The sequence below is a fragment of the Uloborus diversus genome, chromosome 9 (assembly GCF_026930045.1).
Source record: "Uloborus diversus isolate 005 chromosome 9, Udiv.v.3.1, whole genome shotgun sequence".
Taxonomy (NCBI): domain Eukaryota; kingdom Metazoa; phylum Arthropoda; class Arachnida; order Araneae; family Uloboridae; genus Uloborus; species Uloborus diversus.
In genome coordinates, this window is record NC_072739.1 from 110,490,747 (window position 1) to 110,513,078 (window position 22,332).

The 22,332-nt window shown below is 34.0% G+C and overlaps 1 protein-coding gene across 1 annotated transcript in view; it reads right to left on the reverse strand.

Annotated features, from left to right (window-relative positions):
- The window catches only part of LOC129230440 (alpha-2-macroglobulin-like), a 116,003-nt gene that overhangs the window by 61,227 nt on the left and 32,444 nt on the right, over window positions 1-22,332 (reverse strand). Inside the window, exons 12-18 of the mRNA XM_054864839.1 lie at window positions 21,429-21,650; window positions 19,412-19,717; window positions 9,580-9,729; window positions 6,603-6,693; window positions 4,129-4,205; window positions 2,375-2,507; window positions 479-644 (exon numbers count right to left, since the gene is read on the reverse strand). Of these exons, the coding sequence (XP_054720814.1) occupies window positions 479-644; window positions 2,375-2,507; window positions 4,129-4,205; window positions 6,603-6,693; window positions 9,580-9,729; window positions 19,412-19,717; window positions 21,429-21,650 (1,145 nt within the window). The remainder of the gene's footprint in view (window positions 1-478; window positions 645-2,374; window positions 2,508-4,128; window positions 4,206-6,602; window positions 6,694-9,579; window positions 9,730-19,411; window positions 19,718-21,428; window positions 21,651-22,332) is intronic.

Consider the following 22,332-nt stretch of genomic DNA (forward strand, 5'->3'; position numbering starts at 1 on the left):
TCACTTAGTTCATTTTCGTGAATGAGAGACACGTTTTACGTGTGAAACGAGTAAAAGAAGCCCAATTTCTCCCACTACTTTACTTTAAAATTCGTCACGTAACTTGAGATACTTGCTTCAGGATTTAAAAGCTTCAACCTCTCCATATTTCATCTCTTTCAGTGGTTACATCCTCTAAAGGTGCATGATTCGATTCTTTAACAACGTAATAATCGTGTACACAAAATCAAATGCGAAAGTCATCGTTGCGGCTGTTTTTCAACAGACACAACGATGACTTTCCATTCATTTTTCGGTTGATTGACCCTGACGGTTGAGATATTTGCAATCTCTTAGGCAACAATTTCAACGTATTTCATGTAATTTTTATTGTTTGAATCAGCTTAAAAACCAGTGGCGTAGCCAAGGGGGTAGATAGGAGCCCCCCCCTCCGATAAGCTCCGATAAGCTCCTAAAAAAACTATATTCAGATACTTACCCAACGGTTTGCATTTCCCAAAGCCATGTTTCAGGAAAGTAGCTGCGGATTTCTTCAGTTGACTTTGGTGGTGATTTAGATTTCATTTCGGGTACGGGTAGAAGCGAGGGAGGCCCTCGTTGAGAAGCGAAGCTGTCTTCCATGCGCCCTTTGCTTCTATGAGAATCTATACAGAAAGTAACATTTCTCAATAAGTTCGAGATGAAGCATACTCAGGTTGATTCAGAAAAGAAAAAAAAAACTTTCAGGATGAGAGACAGACTACATTTAAGAGGAGTCAGTCCTGTGTACGCGCAATCTTAAATTGCTAAAATTTATGTACCCTTTTCGCAAAACGTTTTCATGATAGAATTTTAGAATTTTCAATTTTTTTTAAAGAAATATTTAAGAGGCTACTGAGGTGAAACTTTGAAGCAAGTCTGTTAATTTCTTTTTTTTATTCATCGATCGTTACGTTTTAAATTTAAAAAAGTCCATTTTTTACCATAAAAACAGCTGTTCAAAAAAATTAGTCCTAAAACAAACATTTCCCTTCAGCATAATCATGGACAGATAAATAAAATGTGAAAATTTCAATAATATATAAAATAGTTTTCTAAAAAAAAAAAAAAAACATGAGTTATTAAAATTGATGTTTTGAGAAAATCGCTCTTGAAAGTGCCCCGTTGATATTTAATTTGAATTACTTTTAATCAAAATAGAAACGCGAATTCGGTGTCGCATGAAAGATCTTGATCTGAAAATGTTAACTATGCATACATAAAAACTAATTTATTTATTTTTTAAGTTTTTGGGTACTAACTCCCCTTGTGAAAACTATTTTATCACCATACTTGCCACAATCGCATACGATGAACATTATCCGTCATGGGACAGCGGAAATCACTCGCTTTGTTAATTCTTAATTTCATTATTTTACTTATTGATTGCAGAATGGAAGACTGATTCAATGAATCAAGTGAAGGCCGATGATCCCGAAGCGGCAGAAATCATGGAAGGATTTTATAATGAAGCTGTATCTTTGTCTTTCTCTGTGTAGCTGTTTTTTAGTGATTCCTCCCCCCCCCCCCCCCCCCCCCCAAAAAATGCCCAAAGAAGCCAAGTGCTACCGTTCATAGTGCGGTAATGTGAATGTTTATATTTTCATAAACTGGTGGACGCCTCATTGAACATGCTTTGTAATACGTTTTAGGAACCATTAGAAACGTTCTTAATGTCTCCATGTCTTATTTTGCCAACCATATTGCATACACTAACAGTTTCTACATGTAGTGAGTTTTTAAGCTTCTTTATTTGCTGAAAATAAAGTGTCCTGACTATGTAAACTATTGCCAAGTTCGGTATCATTCAGTTCAGTTCTTTCCTTTTATGATCATTACAAATAACAGAGACTTAATTTTAGACTTTGATTATAAACAGGAAAAGGATGGTGCTTATAGTACAGAAGACGTGACATAGAGCATGAAAAATATCCATAATGTGCATGAAACACTTTAATAGCATATGCAGAATAGTTATAGAACTTTTGGACGATGACAGTCATTGGCGTTATTTGACTCAGACCCATCAACTAGGAGGCTCAAGAGAGGGCAATTGCGCCTTTCCCGGATTTGAGAAACCAATGTATTTTCAGGTATGTGAGAATACATTTTGCGATCTTTTGATAAAATATGCCTTGCGTTTATAACCCGCCCCCCGGGAAAGTTTTTAAATGTTGGACCTGATAAGTCATCTTTTTTGATATTTCAGCATTTGATCCCGATCTTGAAACACTCAACCACGAAAAATTCCAGTTTCATTAAAATCATGAATTTCAATCCCTCTTTTTCGCTTGCCAAAATATTATTATGACTTTACGAGTGACATTGAATGATTTGCAAAACAATAAAATCTTACACATATTTACTGGAAAAGCTCTGTCTGGCATGATGCCGCCATACGCATAGGGAATTGCAATGGGGTAGTCATTAACACAAGGTCGAGTCTGCAGTTCCAAGTCACTGATGACAACCATACCTGCTTCCTGAAAAGAAAAAAAAAAAAAAACAACGAAAATATTTTTTTGCTTTGTTCATTAAAGTGGCTTATTATGCTCTGAATAGGCATGAATGATAGATAGACGTTAAAAAGTTTGTGCGAAGGTCATACATTTTTATCAGCTTCTCAAAAACTCTCGATCGTCTGCGGAATAGGGTGGCACGGTAACCGCGGATAATCAGAATAATAGGTAAAAGACGATACTACTGTATACAATAGCTAAAAAATATTAATGACCATGGAAAAAAAAATGCGAAAAAACCCGCGGATAATCCGACCGCCAACAATAGAAAGTTTACCAAGCATCTCCCCAAAACGGAGTTAACTATAGTTGCACAGGGTGTCCGAGAAATCTTTGACAAATTTCAAAAATTCGATTTAAAAAATAAACGAGATAAAAAGTAAAATTAAATTACATTTATTATCTCATATAGTAAAGTTTTTTTAAATGCAAAAATGGCCGTAAAATTGCGATGCAAAATTGGGTGCGGGAATTTTTAAATCGAGTATTCCCAAACAGATGGATCGGACGAGATGGTCCCATCCAGCTGTTCCCGCTTTCTTTCTTTGGTGATTCGTCAAAGACACTGTGTTTTCACCAAAGGGCACAACATTTCAGATCTTAAATATCGCATTACATCTGCAATCTCACAAGTTACAGAATCAATGCTACAACGAACTTGGTCAGAAATTAATTACAGGATGGATATTTTTTGTGCGACGAAAGGGGCCCACATCGAGATGTAATGATACATTTAAAAAAAACTTTACTATCTAAAGGTAATAAATGTAATTTAATTTCACTTCCTATCCCGTTTATTTATTTATTTTTTTTTATATCGAATTTTTGAAATGTGTCAAAGACTTCTCGGATACCCTGTATTTCATTTGAAGTTGAAGTCAAAAAACAGCGGAACAGACTTTAACTGGGATAGATTATGATGATGATGATCTGTGATGTCAGATGTTTGATTCTTTGGGGGATACGTTCAACATTTTGCTCTTTCTTATTGTCCACATCGTGCTTGCCCAGTAAAGATAGGCACTTACTTCTCCATTCTCAAAGATCTCCGGCTTCCCTAAAGCGATATATTAATCGAAAGAGTGCTGTCTTTATTGGGTGCAAAAACATTCAGAAGTTCATTCTGAAAGGTTTCAGCATCTACTTAAAATGAATGGGTTGCAAAACGTTATTCAATAATAAAAATTCTTCGATCCTAGCAAAAATACATATTGACCACACTATAAACTAAAAGCTACTAAAAGTGTCAGTTCTTTTTTATATCTCTGCGCGCCAATTTTTTCAATCAAAATTAGAACTTCTAGGTATATACTCCTATGAACTTCAGCCTAACATTTAGACAAACGTATAATCTTAAAAGATTTAAAACATGTTTTTTTTGTTCAAAATTAGAAATCTTATGAACAAACTTAATTGAAAAACATCGACATAGTGCTATTGCAGTCAATTTGAATAACTTTAATAAAAAAAATAAAAAAAAAACTGATCTCAATTGATTTTTTTTTTTTCATTTCTCATTCGTTCCAAGTTCTGCTTGTGTAAATTTTGAACGAAGTACAAATTTAAATTTTACTGTAATCATAAAACTTACCTCAAAAGCCATCATTGAATCTACGTGCTTCGAAGTACTTCTAACAAGTGATGCGTAATTTGAAAACGTCGGTCGGTCTGAAAGTACGTAAAGGTAAATACGGTTCAGTAAATGAAACTACTGCATAGTAAAAAGATAAAACATATTTATAGAAAATATTGAGAAATAGTAAATAATTGGTAAAAACATTTTTTAAGTGCAATGGGGTTGTTTCCTTCAATCAAAAGTACTAATTTTATTCATTGAAATTGATAGAAAAAGCAAAAATAAATAAATAAATAAATAACTAAATAAAAAATAAAAATATAAATTTAAAAAAAAAATAAATATCTTGCAGGAAAAACAAACTTTTATTTTCCCAATAGTTATTTTTCGTTTAATTTTTCATCATATCCAATTTTTTGAAATAAGGCGTGATCTTTATGACGTCATAAGTGATGTACTTTGGCTCGCTACTTCATTAACGCACTGAATGTTTACGCATTGCTAAAAAAAAAGTTGCCATTAAACAGTTTGATTAATAGCAATCATAATGAGAATTTTGAATGAAAGCTTTTCTGAAACAAGCATAAAGTTCATTAGTATTATTGCGCAATAATATTTTTATCCTTATCTAATGATAAAATATTGCGCTCTGCGCTGATGTCATCAGTGAAGGCCATTTCATCACTTGTGATGTCATGAGCAGAAGCGTAAGAAATAAAATTGAACCTGCGCACCGATTAAAATATATTTTTTAAAATACTTAACTTTTTCAAATTATTTAAAAAATGGTTAAAACCTATGTTTTTAAGCATGCTCCTTCAGAAAAAAAACTTTTAAAATTTAGGAAACAACACATTTATTAATAAAATTTAGTTGAAATTTATTAACCACATAACAATTTAGAGGAATTAAATTTACATCATTTTCATTGCAACTTGCGCATTTTTTTTCTTGTATTATTATGAAACATATAAGGTAATCATACCAGTAGTGACTAGTGCTTAATAGAGCTTCAGTAGTGACTACTTCAAGGTAAATGTTTGAAAAAATAGGAATTCAGGCTTCCCAATGGACTCAAACGTGCAGAAGGTTTGATAATTAATACCTCCTGCACGTTTGATGCACTTTTGAATTCATTGGGAGACCTGGAATCCTTTTGTTTCAAAAATTTACCTTGAAGTGTCCCCTACTGGTGTGTTTATTATATTTATTGTTTTGAAATAAATGTTTTTACTGGTCAAAAAGATTTTTTAAATAATATTGTACCCGTCTAATAATAAATAATATTTAAAAATCGGTATTAGTGTACGGAATATTCAGTCTCATTTAGTTCCTGTTATTGTTGAAAAGCATCGGCTTCTTCGACGTGTGCAAAAACTGCCACTTCAAAGGAAAATCTCCCCAGTATTTCTTCGAACACATAAATCGCAGAAAGGGGTTTAAAAAATTACCTAAGTATATCTTAATAACCACTTGAATTCAATTAAAAAAAAATAATTTTTTAACTGATTTTTTTTCTTGGTATTGAGTAGTATTTATCAGAACTAACTTGTTCTCTTTAATTCCCTTACTCCTCCCCTAGAAAAGCATTTCAGATGATCTTTGCTGATATGTTCTATTTTTATTATTTTTAATCTGTTAATTACGATTCATTGAATAAAATGAATTAAGCTGAAATGATATGGAAAATGAGCATTTTAATTCCTTATCAGACCATTTTGTTTTACGAAATGTATAATAACAAATTAACAAATAAACTAATTTGATTTTAAAATTAACGAGAAAACTTTTTCAGCAGATTAGAAACTTTTGAATTTGAATTTGGACAGAGCTGGCGAGAGATCGTTTAAGCTTTAGTTGAAGCAGCATGATCATAGAATAAAAATTTAGCTTAAAACTAGATATTGATTTTTTCCGGCAATAAATAAATTTTTTGTAGGAAATAAATCACACGCGATAAATATACTTTCTAGCACAGAAAGAAGGAAATCTTGTTCCGTTTTGAACAAATCAGTTCCCCCAGTATTTTGATTAAATTCTAATTTGATTCCAAAATGATTTTAAACGAAAGTTCTGAAAAGCTGGTGGTTTCATTATTTTATTAAAATTTTTATTGTTAAAAACCCTTATTTTTAAGAATCACTTGAATTTTTTTTTACGAAGAGTACAATAAACATAACGCCTTAATAGTGTTTACAATCAGGGGTGCCTTCCGATAGGAGGTCAAGGGAGGTCACTGTAGCCATCCAAAAATTTCTTTACCCTACAAATTTTGTTGGACGAATAGGCAAATTCGATGACATTATTGCAATGTTACCATTTTTCTTTCTTCTTTAATTCCTGCAATATATCTCTTCATTAGATGTAGGTATTTCTGTGTGCTCGTATTTTGCGGAGTTTTGTTCGGTAAACTGGGAGTCCACCCCCCCCCCCCCCCCAAATATGGGTTTGAGGCACTCCTGTTTACAATAAACAATAGTGTCACTCACTTGTTGAGTCTTTATTTTCACAGTAGTCTTCATCCACTTGACGAGGTTCATGGTTTTTGCCTATATCGTAAGTTTCCATCAGTTCAAAAAGCTGCATAAATTTAATGATAAAAGCTTGTTTTAAATTTAATTGAAATGTAAAATTCGTTCAATATTGCATTGAAAATAAAAATAAAAAGAATGATTTTTTCACATGGCGAGATGCATTGAACACACCACACAGAAAAATGCCTGCTGTAGTAGAAATTGATTTATAAGTAATGCAGTGCATATTAATTTTTTTAGTATGTCAATTTGAAAATCTTTACTAACAATAAAGCTGAAAGTTTCTCTGTTTTTATATCTCTCTGTCTGGATCTCTGTCTGTCTGTCTGCCAGGATCTCTGTGACACACATAGCGCCTAAACCGTTCGGCCTTCATGAAATTCGGCACAATTAGTTTATAGCAGGGGGGTGTGCACCTCGAAGCGAGTTTTCGAAAATTCGATTTTGTTCTTTTTCTATTCCAATTTTAAGAACATTTTCCCGAGCAAAATTATCATAAGATGGACGACTAAATTTTCAAGTTATCATAATGTGGAACCGTAACGTGGGCAAGTCAATTGGCAAGAAATTCATCATGCATTATTGGTAAATATACAAGGGAAACAAAATACCTTTTAATTTTCTACTACGGGCAAAGCCGTGCGGGTGCCACTAGTCATAAATAAAAGCGCCTGACCGAGAGATAAAAAATAGCCAAATATTTTTTTTTTCTACTCGCATTTACTACGCTTCTGTATGTACATTCAAGCTATGATTTTTGTATATGATTTTATAGCAGGTTATTTGTATATGATTTTATCCAAGAACATTCTTCATCACACTTATTTTTGCCTGTTTCATGTATCAACTAGTAACTAAATTCGATTTTGTTCTTTTTCTGTTTAAATTTTAAGAACATTTTCCGGAGCAAAATTATTATATGATGGACGAGTAAATTACGAAATTATCATAACGTGGAACCGTAACAAAATGAATATAGCGAATTGGCGAGAAATTCATCATCCATTACTTGTAAATATACAGGGAAACCGAGTGACCTTTTAATTTTTTTTACTACGGGCAAAGCCGTGCGGGTACCACTAGTGACATAATAAATGCAGAGTAATAATACCTGAGGTTCTCCTTGTACGCCTTTTGGCCCGACTGCAATTTTGGCATGTTATTTCAGTACAAAATGTTGTTCACCCTTGAGTTTTTGCCACAACAGATGAAGTTTAATTGATGTTTTTGTTATCATTATTACTACATAATATTTTTACGGTGCAGATCATCTTGAGAAAAGATGTTGATCCGCAAGATTTCCCAAGAGTAGAGTATTTTGTGCCATATTTGCGCTCTGAACAGGTGGAAGTGACAATCCGACAATCCTATTTGCAAAATTTAATGAATATAAAAACTGTTAAAACCAAATTAATGGACCGTATTTGCTACGAAAATACTTATTCAAGGTTATTTCAACCATGACTAATTCAAAATTTGAATTATTCATGTTTACTATGAAATCATTAAATATCCGAACAACTTTCCAGCATAACCAAGCAAGAATGCGCCTACACCACTTTCCAAGGGCGCCCATATAGGGGTGCAAGGGGGGCTCAGGCCCCCCTTTGAAATTAGAATTACCTTGCTTTTAGTACTTTTTTCTTTGCAAAAATGTAAAAACATTTCTTCTTCAGCAATTAATGAATAAGTTATTAAAAATGTCAAATTTTAATAACTGTAATCTGTACTGAAATCGGTTTCTATGGGGAAAATATCTGATTCCCCCCCCCCCCTTAAAATTTTGCATATGGGCGCCCGTGCCACCTTCATTTTGTCACCTAGTGCAGGGCCAGATTGAGGCATGGGCACATCAAGCACAGGCTCAGAGCCCCCAAATTTGGGGGCACCAAATTTATGGCTAAAGTTTTTTAAAAATTAGATCATTCCATACCGCACTACAGCAAGAAGTAAATATTAAATGTTTAAAAAAATCGAGTTAAAACTTAAACTTTTTTCGTTAATTCCGAAGCCAAAATGTTTTATTTCTTCACTGTATAGTAAGTGGGTGGCGGAAGAGGACATCAAATAAAGTTCGTGTGTGTCCAGTGTCTTTAGAAGTAGCAGTCTGATCCTGACCAAGGGTTCAACAACGTTCTTTTAGATTTTCTGAATGATTTAGAAAAACAAGAGGGTGGGAAAGTACTAAACGTTGAAAATACACTGCTCGACATTGAAAATGCAACACCAAGAAGGAGTGGTCAGAAAGTGATGAAATTAGGAAAAAAGACAGACACAGCAAGGAATAATAAAAGATCTTAATTTCAAAATGATAGGCAGAATACTTGACTTGTGGGTCTGCTACAGCTTGTCGGTGGATGCGTCGATCCACGCGTTCTGACGTCACTTTGGCTACCCCTGAACCCCTAAATCTTGCCACATTTCGTTGTTCCAACCATCTTCCGCACAACCGATGCACCGTGCTCGCATCCATGTAGGTATCAGCTGCGATTTGACGTACGGACCAATTTCCCCTTCTCAGTCCGATCACCATACCCCTCGTAAAATCGTCTATCTGCTGGAAGTGCCTTCGTTGACGGCGGCCTGGTATTCTCTTGTGTTACACGTATCCTCCAAGAGAAAAACCAAATTTCTTCGAGAATTCTCCAGTCAGAAATAACGACACGAATATTGCCCATTCTGCAAGTTCCTTTCCTTATATCTTACTGCACCTGCGTCGGAGAGCTGCGCATTTCACATCATTTACATAACAGAGTAATGTACGTCTACTCTAAAATTTGCATAAATTTCTGAACACTCCTTCTTTGTGTTGCATTTTCAATGTCGAGCAGTGTATGACAGAGAACTTGTTCTAGTTAGTAAAAATGAATAAAACTCCCTAAATTCACAAAAATGACCAAGTGTGGAACAAATTTCGTTTCAAATGCCTTACCTTTTTCCTGTTAAATTGCGAATCGTGCTGAAGTAATCGTATGCTCTTGTCCACCATACCGATTCCGCAAACGGAAAACGGACTTGCTGACAACAACATTGTAGCTTCTGTGCTTGGATATTGTTGCTCATGCCGAAAGTGAAGTCCAACCTGAAAGAAGAAAGCGTCAAATGGCTGTTCTTCATTGCTTTTATTTACACATAGTGTTTCCTTTATAATTTCAAACGAATTTCTTTGCGTTCGGGGATATAGAGATACAATCAGGTAACTAAGATGAAAAGAGATATTCACCTACTTGTATAGAACAAAATGTAATTTTCCGTTAAAAACTAAAAATTGTTATAAGTCCCGCACACTTCAAGATATTCTTTAAATGATAACACCGGTCTTGGGAACACATATAAAATTTATTTTCAGATATGTACAATAAAGTCGTTAATAATTGCAAAATTATTCACAGCATTCAAGCAAGTGAAATAAACCACAATAAACACAGCGGTAAACTCGTATTCAGGGCCGCAGAGAGCCAAGGCGGGCCCCTAGTTAATTTCGTCACCGCGAGCCCCCCGTAAGAAAAAAAATGAGGAAAGAAAAAAAGAAGAAAGATAAAAATAAGAAAGAAAAAAAGGGGAAAAAATCAAAACTACTTACTAGAAGACAATTAACACTATTTTAAGTGCCGCAACAATAAATATCAAAAGACTAAATTTTTTACAAACAATCGTAATTTCAATTCAGGAATACTGCTTGCTAATTAATTTTAAAAGAAAAAAATACGACCCAGAAATTCATACATCAAAATCAAATTTTATACATTGAAACTATGCATAAGCATAATATTGAACTTATTTCAAAGCAACCTTCCTTGTTACTTCCTTTTACAAAAAAGGAAGTATTGTATTCGCGAAAAAATTTTCACTCAAAAATCGGCCTGAACTTTTATTTTTCTCACCCCCGAATGAAAGTTGAGTTTTTTTTTCGACCCGACCACACGTGGATATATGTCTAAGAACGTACAGACACCAGAAATATAAATTTTGACGACTCCCGAGTTAATTAAAATGAATTTTCTCGTGACTTCTGTATGTACGTATGTATTTGCGTATGTGCGTATGTGTGTATGTATCTCGCATAACTCAAAAACGGTACGTCCTAGAAAGTTGAAATTTGGTACGTAGACTCCTAGTGGGGTCTAGTTGTACACCTTCCTTTTTGGTTGCATTCGGATGATCCTAAGGGGGTCTTTTACACCTTTTTGGGGGGAAATCATTGCTAATTTCAATGCTAACACAAGTGGTGTTATAATTTGTCAAACACTTGGCGATATATCGCCAAGCTTTTAGAAGCCAAATTTTGCGCCAACTTGACTACAAGTTTGGCGATTTTTTTTAAATTTTAAATTTGATTTTAATTTGGCCATTGTTGGTGATGTTTAGAGAGTAAACAATTGAATCACATTAAAATTGCCAATGATGGGGAAAGGACATTAAATTGGAGTAAAAGGAAATCATGTGATGCACACATCAGCTCGTTTTTTGATTTGCGAAATGATTTATAACTTCATCGAAATTTAAGTTTCTTGAAAAAATTATTGTCCAGTGCTAAAACTCCAAGACTGGTTGCCCGTTGCAGTGTGCTTTAGGAGCGAACAAAACTTTAAAATAAAATGTCTTTTTTTTTACAATGCGATGTCTAACTTTTGAAGACAATCCTTTGAATAATCTTCGCTCTTCCTTTCTTTTATTGAGGCGTGGGGGAGGATTTTCAGCGTCAAAAAATTAACCTTTTTCATGATTTTTTTTTTCTTTTTTTTGAAAATAGTTTTATTAAATTTATTGAAACCTTTTGCGCATTATTATGTATGGTTTTAAGAATTTTCTGTAAGTTTTTTATCAAAAAATATCCACAGGCAAGCCGGTGACAGAGCTTTTCCCAGAGTACCTTGGGAGAAAGATTTGTGGTGTTCACTGTATCTCACCTAAAATTTATCTGAAATTCTTTTTCTATTTGAATTAAGTCAAATTATTAATCAATCCCCCCCCCCCCCCTCCTACGTTCTCAGATCATTTTTTGTTTGATTTTAACATTTTTGGCGACCATTTGAAGTTAAAAGTGCTATTTTGTAGGAAAAATTCCGCCATTTTGTTAGTAAAAAAACCCATTAAAAAAAAAAAAAAAAAACTCGAACTCAAAGTAGGGGGAGGTTTTTTTATATGCAGTATGTGTGAACTAAATATGAAATGAATCGGTCACTTTTTTATAAAATTGGAGTGAACACCGACTTTGAAAAAGTGGTTTTGAGAAAAACGTGTTTAAAAGTTTTAGAAGATAAAACGCATCAATTTCAGCTCCATAGAGTACAGTCCCTGCAGCAGCTTCGATCTCCTGAGCCTCCTCTTTTTTCATTATTTATTAATGGTACATTTAACTAACCCCCAAGCAAGCAGCACTGACGTTCCGAGCATTCGCAGCTGTCAGAAATATATTTTTGAAATGTTTAACTACAAGAGGAAACAAAATAGAAAAAAAAATCACTTTTTTGAAACTGCAAAACAATACGCTCTCCGCTCCCATTAACAATCAAAGTTATGAAAAGTTCATTTTTTTAAAAGTATTGCAGTTTATTTGCAATTCTCAATTCAACACGCTCTCATGATTTCTTATGATCGTTCTTTTTTGGCGGGGGGGGGTGCGAATCTATTATACATGTACATACAAAAGGTTGCATGTACGGAACTATCGACGTTCATTTCACCACACATTTTCACCCTTCCAAATCATTGGTGAGAACAGAATATTTGTTTGTTTGCGAACACTCAGGCGAAAAGAAAATTTTATTATTTACGTTCAAATGGGTTTTTTTGTCTGTTTGTTTGTTTGTGTGTTCCCCCCTTTTTATTCCTTTTTATTTCTCTTTCTTTTTTCTCTTTTTTTTTTTTTTTGCATCGGCGTTGCCGGGTCCCCTCAAGCCCGAGCCCCTAGTTTCCGACTAGGCTGACATGGCCTCTCGTCGGGCCTGCTACTTTTTACATCCAAATGCCAGGGGTGCCCACCTGGGGGAGGAGGGGGGTCATGGCAGACTTCGCCATTAAAATTTTGAAAAAGGTGTTTTTAGGGGTATTTTCCCCCTTTTTTGGGGGGGGGGGCTCTTGCTTTTGGGATGGTTTTCGCGATTGGGGACGGGGTTCGCCATTGCTCTTAGGGGGGGGGGTCACCCCTGCAAATGTGATTGCATACTGAGATAAAAATCAGAGCTCTAATAGGTAACAGAGCTAAGCTCATTCACAGTTCAATGAAAATCGAGACTAACTTTCATTGCAACGGCATCCTTTATATAGAGTTAAATTAATATGCTAGTATTTTCTAGAGGTTACAAGGATTATCCATCCATTATCAGCATTGTAGTACTATTTACATATTAATGTTTGAAATGTCGGCAATCTTGAAGACAAAATAAGTCGCCAAAAATGATGCCAACTTTTCGATACCTCTTAAATTTCTTGCCAGTTCCATAAGAGCAATGTTAAATGGTGCGTAGCACGAAAAGTCAACATATAGATAAAGTTTCAAGAACTAAGGTAATTTTGACCAAAAATCAATGGAATAAAAACCAAATTTAGCAGATTAGAGCAAATTAAGCGCGTAAGAACATAAAAATGATTACTATTTCAAAATGTGGAACAATATGTTAAACAAAAAACTAGAAAATTGAAAAAAATAAAGGAAAAGAATTTTTATAAAAAACATAATAGAAAAAGCACAGAATGTGTGTCCAAAGAAGCTTCAACATATGGTTGGTTGCATAGTTCTCTTAGGTATAATGACGCAAAAGCCATAAAAGCTAAAGTTATTTCCCAAACTTCGCCAACAAGGGTCGGTGAAGACGGGAAGTGGTTTCTGAAGGTATGGCATACCTCATAAACATTAATTAAAGAAGGTAATCAAGGAAGTTATTATAAAATGTATTTGGGCTCGTTTTGTGACAATTTTCTTCATTAATTAGAAAGACAGCCCCCCATCCCCCGTTCATTTTTCATATTTTTAACCTCTTTCGATATAATAATGCAAAGCGTAAACCAGGTAAACCAGAGTATTAAATAAATTACTAGAATCAAATCTTAAAACATATAACCAACAAAGGCTAGTGAATTATTGAGTGGTATTGCGTACGGCAAAGCATTTCTCGTTTGAAATTGTAGCTTTAAATATGTTTGGAAATAAATTTCTTAAGAAAGTAACGTAAAAAAAAGAGTAATTTTTGGTTAAATTCACATTTGCTAATAGAACTCAATATTTCCTTTTGTTTTCCCATTTTCAATATTTGCGATGAAGTAAGTTAAAAGACAAAATTTCACGAATAAGCAGTAGTAATGGAAGTCCTACTAATTGATTATGTATCTAAAAAGTATTAATGTATCCCCTCTAAATGGCCTTGAAGCATGTTTTATATCCCTATTAATTTATTTATCGTTTATTAACGGTGCTTTTTCTGCCCGATGTTTTATCACCAAAGATTTTGAATTTATTTTCCTCTCTTCACCATAACCATTTGTTCCATTTATTATTATTTAATACAAAGAATAATCGGCGGGAAATTGCCCAATGATGCTGGTATTGTGGAAGGAAACAAGCAATGAATCAAACCTAATAAATACTTTCGTTGTATGATTATAGGAGATCTTTGCATCAAAATTTCTCGGATCTCCAATGAAAACTAAACGTGATGGATCCCTCACATCTTGACGTTCATAAAAAGTAAATAGTTTTAACTAACAGATGGCACGTGGAGCAAGGTGAACTATAACGATGTGTCGTACAATTGCAAACCGGGGCAGGTACAGAATTAATTTTTGGAGGGGGCACCGATATTGAAACGCGCAACCCCCAATACAATTTTTCAGAGCGAAGTTTTCACAAGTTTTTTCGGATCCTTTAAGGCTAATTATTGCTTGGAAGTACATAAACACTATGCACTAATATATTTTGAGTGTGGACGTAAAATATCTTTGACAGTTCAAGTCTTAAATACTAAGCTTTTATATAGCTTAAAGCAATTGCTGTTTAGTTCTTAAATCCATGATATAGTTGTGATAGTATTTTGGTTCTACATGTTTACTTTAACATTATGGTTTCGCCAAGAAACTACCCTGCAATTTCTTTCATTTTACATTTCTTATAAACTGAAAAATAAATTCATTATTTCGCAATCAGCATCCTGGATCAAAATGACTCTTGCGGGTAGTCCACAATATGTTTTTAAAAATATTAACGTGTTTTTTTTTTTTTTTTTTTTTTTGAGTTTTGAATGTCAAAAAAGAATTAATGGCCGAATCGTAATTTTACGTTCGCTTGAATTCGAAACCAATGAGTCAGGCTAGTTAAATGTATTCTGCCGCTCTGTCCTGTGACTACAATTTACTTCTTGAGCAAACAAAATTGCTTTTATTCAAATATACTTCGTGTATTTTGTGTTCTTTTTAAACAACTGTAAAAAAATATTTGTGTTGTAGGGAAGGCAACTAAAAAATAATAAGTGAAATAAAAAAGTTAATTTATACCTTTCGGGAAGGGCCCGGACCCCCTAGGCTCCCAAAACATCCGCTGCTGATTGCAAATTACTTGCAGGAATACACTGTTACAGGGAGATGATTCCCCTTATTTAGTCTAAATGTTGCATTTTTTTTCACTGATTTAATTTTATTCACCGTTTTTTACTTCAAATCAAGAACAGTTTCATTTAATCAAATACAGTAAAAAACTTGTCTATAACTATACTGTTGGACCTTAAAAAGACGGCAGTTTTAACATTTGAGGCAGTGAGAAGCAAAGGGATGCAAGTGAACTATTTTAAGATTGAGCAAAACGCGGTTAAAGATCAGATCCTAGGTAGGCTTTTTTAAAATCATGCTGTACAGCAGCACCTACCAAGGCTACTAGTACAATCTCCTGCCCCAAGACAGAGGAGAGGTTCACCTACCATTTGTACTGGTTATCTCCAAATTTTTACTTTTGCCATTTGCATCCCTTTACTTCTCACTACCTCATTTGTACAAATATTTCCCTTACATATCCAGTGCATACAATATATTGTGTTTTATTTTTTAAAAAAATATGATCCAAGTAACTTAAAGTTTAGATTATTTATATGAGCAAAATGATAATTTAATAATTTCGCAATTTTACGATTTCATAACTAATGCAAACAAAATTTGGAAACATATAGAGTCGCGTTAGAGCAACAGTTAAGATATCTTAATGTTATTCCTGGGATTAGATGTCTTACTGTTGCTATGAGGCGGGCAGGCATACGGCAAAATAGGCAAAGACAATATAGGCTTCGACACAAATTTTTTTAACCCTGTATCAGTTGGATGTCAGTACAATTTAAGCTTTTTCCCAAATTGTCCGAAATTTATAAGCATTGTGCTTCCATCTTTTGCTATCTCCTCTTCAAGACATAGTTTTTAAGAGATAAAAAGCTGCGAGAGTTTAGAAACTTTTTAAAAAAAAAAACAGAAAACGAAAAAGAAAAGAAAAGAAAAGGAAAAAAAGATGGTACGCAGGTTTGCGAGTTTAAATCAAAGAAGAAAAAAAAAGCAAAGGGAAGTCGCACAGGTTTCGAGCGAAAAAAAAAAAAGAAAAAGCACCAAACTATTAAAAAAATAAGAAAAAACCTCTTTTTTTTTTAAAGAAAAAAGGCGTTGAGGCTTGAGGGAGCATCGGGCCGCGGGCCGATGGGCCGTCAGGCCAGTGCGCCCCTGTAGACAAGTACATCTGAAATGTGATTATCGCTATAGGCGAGTTGAAAATATACTAGGTAAACGAGACTTTTCCCAGAACCAAAAAAAAAAAAAAAAATGTCGTTATCGACAGGTTTATTGCTGTTGACAGTATTGTTATACACAGGTTTTACTGTATTACTAACTGCCATTTTAAGAACCAATGAATGTCCGGTTTTTCAAAGACCGGAAAATCGTAAAACTGAAACCGCACTTACGGCTTGAATAGGTGATCTTTTGATTTGACGGTTTAACTGTTTCGGCAACTCTCTTCAGTTTAACGAAGAATATCCAAAGGAGATGGAAGGTGAGAAAAGCCACCGATCTAATCACGATGCAAAGAAATTAAAAAGTTCTGAATTCCTGCTGAACAAAATACCACGCCTTACGTTTATATGAGTGAACCCAGGCAAATGTGATGTAAGTACTTTTTAAAAATTTATTCACAAGGTAATTTAGGGACATCTCAACGATTTCTTAAAGAAAAATGACAAATAACTGTTTAGGTTTTGAGGATTTAATTATGTTTTCGAAAAATATTTGTTTTTTGATTAGTAAACTAGTGTAAAAATTATGTATATAGATTTAAAAATATAAAAGGAAAATGTGCACTTCTCAACTGCGGCAGGTCTGGACAGGAACCTATGGGACGCATCTCTAAAATCTGGTTGAAATTTTGAAACCGGTAGAAAGATTTAATAAATGTCTGATGTTTCTAGCCTTTTACTTTGACATGGCCGAAAACAAAACCATTTATTACCATCAACACTCAGACGGGTTAGAATGATAGCGGTGTAAGTCACAAATTTAACAGTTTGAATAAAGCGTGGATTTATAGGCTCATCCTTAATTCCGCAACGGAAAATACCTACAAAAGACAATGGGGTTGTTTTCTTCAGTCAAAAGTATTACTTTTAGTCATTCAAATTGATAGAATAAGCAAAAAATAAATAAATAAATAAATAAATAAAAAATTAAAATAAAAAATAATTTAAAAATAAATAAATAAATAAATAACGTGTAGTCAGAAAAAAAAACCTTTTATTTTCCCAACAGATTTTTTTAATTAATGTTTTGGAAATAATGCGTGGTCTTTTTGACGTCACAAGTGATGTACTTTAGCGCACTAGTCCATTGCTGAGCTAAATGTTTAAGCTTTGCATTCAACCGCGTTGCCAGGTTATGATAATTCTTTGCTGTGCGCTAATGGCATCAGTGAATGGCATTTCGTCATTTGTGATGTCATGTGCAGAAGCGTAGAAAAGGAACTTCATTCTGCGCAACAATTAAAATAATTGTTAAAAAATATTAAACTTTGCCAAAATATTTTAAATAGGTTAAATCCTATGTTTTTAAGTATGCTCTTTCAGAAAAAATACTTTTAAAATTTCGGAAACAACCCCATTCCTCCTTCTTTTTGTGTAGTCTTTTTGTATTAATGCATAGACTTCATAGATTTAAAATAAATGTTTTTTTCCCTTTTCACTTGCAAATTGTGTGCAATATTCCGACAGAAAAAGTGCTTTCAAGCACTGAGCACGCTGAAAGCAACTTTGGCGGCTCGAGTTTCTTGAAACTATTTTCCAAAATAGTATTACCGAGAATTTTACATCTCTACCTCGAATGTCAAAGAATTCGGTTTTACGGAACTGTTGCTAGTGTGCTACGAACATCCTTTTTCTAACATGCGCACATGGTCATAAGAGTTTGAGAGCTCCCATTAAATGCTCATAAGGTGTACCGCGAAGAACTTTATTTCGGAAATTCAAAATTTTAAGTTGATAAGGAGCTGCCGTTCCACATATTGCAGATTTTTTTGTATTCAAATCAAAAAGTATTTAGCTGTACCACACGAGGCCAAAGTTCAAAATTTTTTACAAAGAAAACAAAAACAAACTTTTTTGTGTATTTTTTTTAAATTAAGGACATTAAAAAAATAAATAAATAATAATAATAAGTTGACGGATTTAAACAATGAAGTTGAATATTATTACTCAAAAAAAATTTTTGCTCTTGTGCAATATTTAGGTTTCCCATATAGTGCTCAAAATCAAGGATTTTTAAAAGTTGAAATTTTTCATCACAAGCAAATTAACTACGTTGAGTGGTATAAAAATGTTTCTTCCACTACTCATGCTGGTTCTCATGTCAGATAACCTCCTAAATCCAAATATGTCCACCGTTATCCCCTATCACCAATCACCTTTGGGAAATGGCTTCCCGTATATATTTTTTTTCCAGTTTTCGATAATTTCATTCCATTATCTTGATTTGGAGGATAACAGAGCATTATATTAGCAGTTAACATTCTTCTGGGGACCTTTCATCGGGCATTTTAGTAGTAACTGGTTAGAGATTCATTTAGTCTCCAAAGAGTACAGTTTGATTATCAAGGGGAGAGTGGCAATTGTTTGTTTCCAGGTTTGATAAAGAATCAGCTATACGATTGTAAATATTGAACATAAAGGGTGTTTTTTTTTAGAGGTATAGAACTTGAAGTTGGCATTGTGTTGATATGTGTGCCATTTTGATAGCTGTCACTTGTTTTGTGTTCAGTTCGGTTTGCCATTTCATCATGAATAGACAACAAGGCGGTGCAACATGCCACACAGCGCACGTCACAATTGATTGATTGAAAGAAACGTTCGGTGAACGAATAATTTCGCGTAATGAACCCGTGAATTGACCTGCAGGATCATGCGATTTAAAGCCACTGGACTACTTTTTGTGGGGCTATGTGGAGTCTCTGGTCTACACCGATAAGCCACAGACGATTGACGCCTTGGAACAGAACATTCGCCACCTTATTACTGACATATGGTCTCTATTGCTGCAAAAATTGAGAAAATTGGACTTTCGGATTAGACTTTCTCCGAACCAGCCGAGGTGGCCATATGCCAGAAATCATATTTAAATAAAAATATCAAAGAATCATCTTTCGAATAAAGCAACGTTCATGGCAATTAACACTAATTAACTGTGTTTTATTTGAACCTAAAATTCTCTACCTCTAAAAAAAAACACCCTTTACAAAGTTTCTTGAAGTGACTCACCTTATTCAACAGACATTTTTCAATCCGAAACATTTCTGAATCGGCGATAACTTCTCCGTTCTCCCTCACATAAAACACGAGCAATCTTGCCACAGGTGTCATCGTGGCTCTGGGATCAAAACTCAAGCTGAATTCTCCTGCATCCAGAAGATCCGTGGAGTTGCTTGTGTCCACCAAATATTTGCTGAATGGATCTTTTGGAGTTGTGTCAAGGATGACATCAAAATCGTACTGTCCATCTTCTTCGGGGGTGTAAAATGTCCGTTGATGTGATCCTTGCTGCACGATGCGGCCTCTGGAAAGTACCTGTAATAAACACTAATTTTAGAGCTGACATCCAAAGGAAGTCACAGGGTTGGGGGCTCATAGTTGGCAATTTTGTTTAATTGTCACTTGACACTCTTAAGCATCGCCGAATTTCGATAGAGTTAGAATACTGTAAAAAATTCTGTAAACAGTAATTATTTTTGTGATTTATTTGCTGTAATCTAGCTAAATTTGCGTTTATTCCGTTATTTTTCATCTAAAATTATCTTAGTAACGTAACCTGTAAATAGTTTCTTGTAATGTACATTCAACCCCCTAACATTCGACTGAAATATATGTTCCCCGGATAACATTTGTGAATGGAATAAAAATAAAATACGAGAAGCTTTTCGAATTTTGTGGAAACTTCTCTAGGACTTATAAATAGCCACAGCCGACGGCGGGATGAGTTAGTCTCGAGTTAATTTTTGCTTGTGAATCGTGTCAGCGGTGCGCTGGAGAGCATGTATTAGCTCTATTTAGTGAAGCCTTTGAGCTGTATTTTTGCGTATTTGGATGTAAATACGTGTGTAACCGTTCAGTTTACGGTGTTAATTGATATTTGCTTAATTGCGGATGATTGATTTAGCAGTTGTAACTACGCTTCCTGTACATAGCTGTAAATAAATCTCCTGTGTTTTCTCAAGAACTGTGTCGTCATTTAAAGAAAGTTTGAAGTTGTATCACGAACTCTTAACAATACTATTTATCGATTTTTTTGACGATAAATGCTTTTTACAACTCAAATTGGCATAATTAAATCAATAACATCTAAGGATAGCTAATGAGTTATCGCGAAGTCCTGTCACGTGACAGTGTATAAAGTGACAGGTCTTCGCGTACTTTTTCTCGTGATTCTAAACGGGTCTTACTTTTTTCACGAGAACGTTTTCCATGAGAAAAAAAAACTGAACTGCCGAAAATAGGAAAGTTCTTTTTTAATGATTTGAGCCCAGGTTGGTATAAAACTTGTAGCAGAAATGTTTCATCCTCAGAACTCAAACTTTGAAGCTTATTGTTGGCATTTGAAGCGAGGAATTTGTCAAGAATTTATGCTGAAGAAATCCAAGGAAATTGCAACATTTTTTTGTGTTTACTGCTATTGTAATTTACAGGAAACTCTATTTGTGATGCGTATAAATCTTAATGAAATATGACTCTGCTGATCATATTTGACTAAAATAAAACATAAATATTGATAGCAACAAGAAATTGCTAATTCAACCACTACTCATTTATGTTTCATTATATGTGTTTATAGTAGTTACTTTCAGTTATTTGGCAGAGCTTACTGCCAAGAACATTAGCAAAGTTTTATTTTAATCTTCAGATATTTAAGTTTCTTTCAATATTAAAATAAAATATTTTTAGGAATATGAAATTAGTCTTACGGTAAAAATAGTAATAAGGACTCTTTTATGATATGTTAAATACAGAGAAGTTTGGTACATTAATTTCACATTGAACTGAATTATATTTTGAAGATTTTTCGACATTTATCGACGTAAGTATGCACAAATCATCAAAGAAGTTTTTTTTTTTTTTTTTTGAGGATTCATGCTCTACTCATGTTATATGATTACTAATTTTATTAATGCCGTCGTGCATTCGAAGTATTGATTATTTTTCATACATTATGCGTATTATGTAAAACATTAAATGCTACCTTCTCACTAACATTTTTTAGAAACTATTCAAATGTTATTCTTACTTGATGGAAAAACTTAATAGCCTTCCCTTTTTCAGCCCTGTATCGAATTTTCACTCTCTTCAGCTTCTCACACTCCAGTTCATCGACAATCGGTTCAATTTGCAAGTAGCAGCCAGATGGGGAAAACCAAGGCGAAAGTTGAAGGTATACGTGAGGCTGATCTATTTTCATTCGTCTAATTTCGTCTTCGTAGCTCTCACGAATATGATTCACTGCTTTTGCCTAAAAAAATTAACAATGTATTCTTCTGCAATACTGGTGAAAGTCATTTCTTTGATACACTTTCGTAAAGGACAAAGTTATTAGTTAAAAAAAATAATTTTGAGGTATTTATGCTGCGTTGTTTTCTTCTGATGATCATACACAATTAGTTATTAGAGTTGAGGAGTAATTTATCAAAAGGGAACAAATCCACTTTTTAGAAAAAACCATTTTATAACATTTTCTAAATCTTTCATTTGACATTTGGATGCCCCAGTTGCCAAATCAAATAACTCCAATTTAAAAAAAAAAATCCTCATTTCTGCTTTAATAGTGCTTGTGTATTTATATTAAACTTTTGGTTCAGTACATTACTGATCCTGCGATGGCAGAAAATTTAACACGAGGGCCCGTTCACTCCCATGGATAACACTATCTTCTTCATCACTTTTCTCGCCTTTTTGTTTTATGGAGTTAATCGATTTGGCAACTGAGGCATCCATTTATCAAATCACTTACTCTTAAGAAGTCCAAACGTTTAACACCCTGATTTATTTAAGGGTAAAGTGTGGCTTTTTGATCAAAAAGTAACAAATCCGTCCCCAGCACGCTTTATTTTGAACAAAAGGGGACACATCCTGAAAGAATCTGCAGTACGAAGACTTTTAGATCCAAAAGAACACATCTCCAAAATCCTCAAATT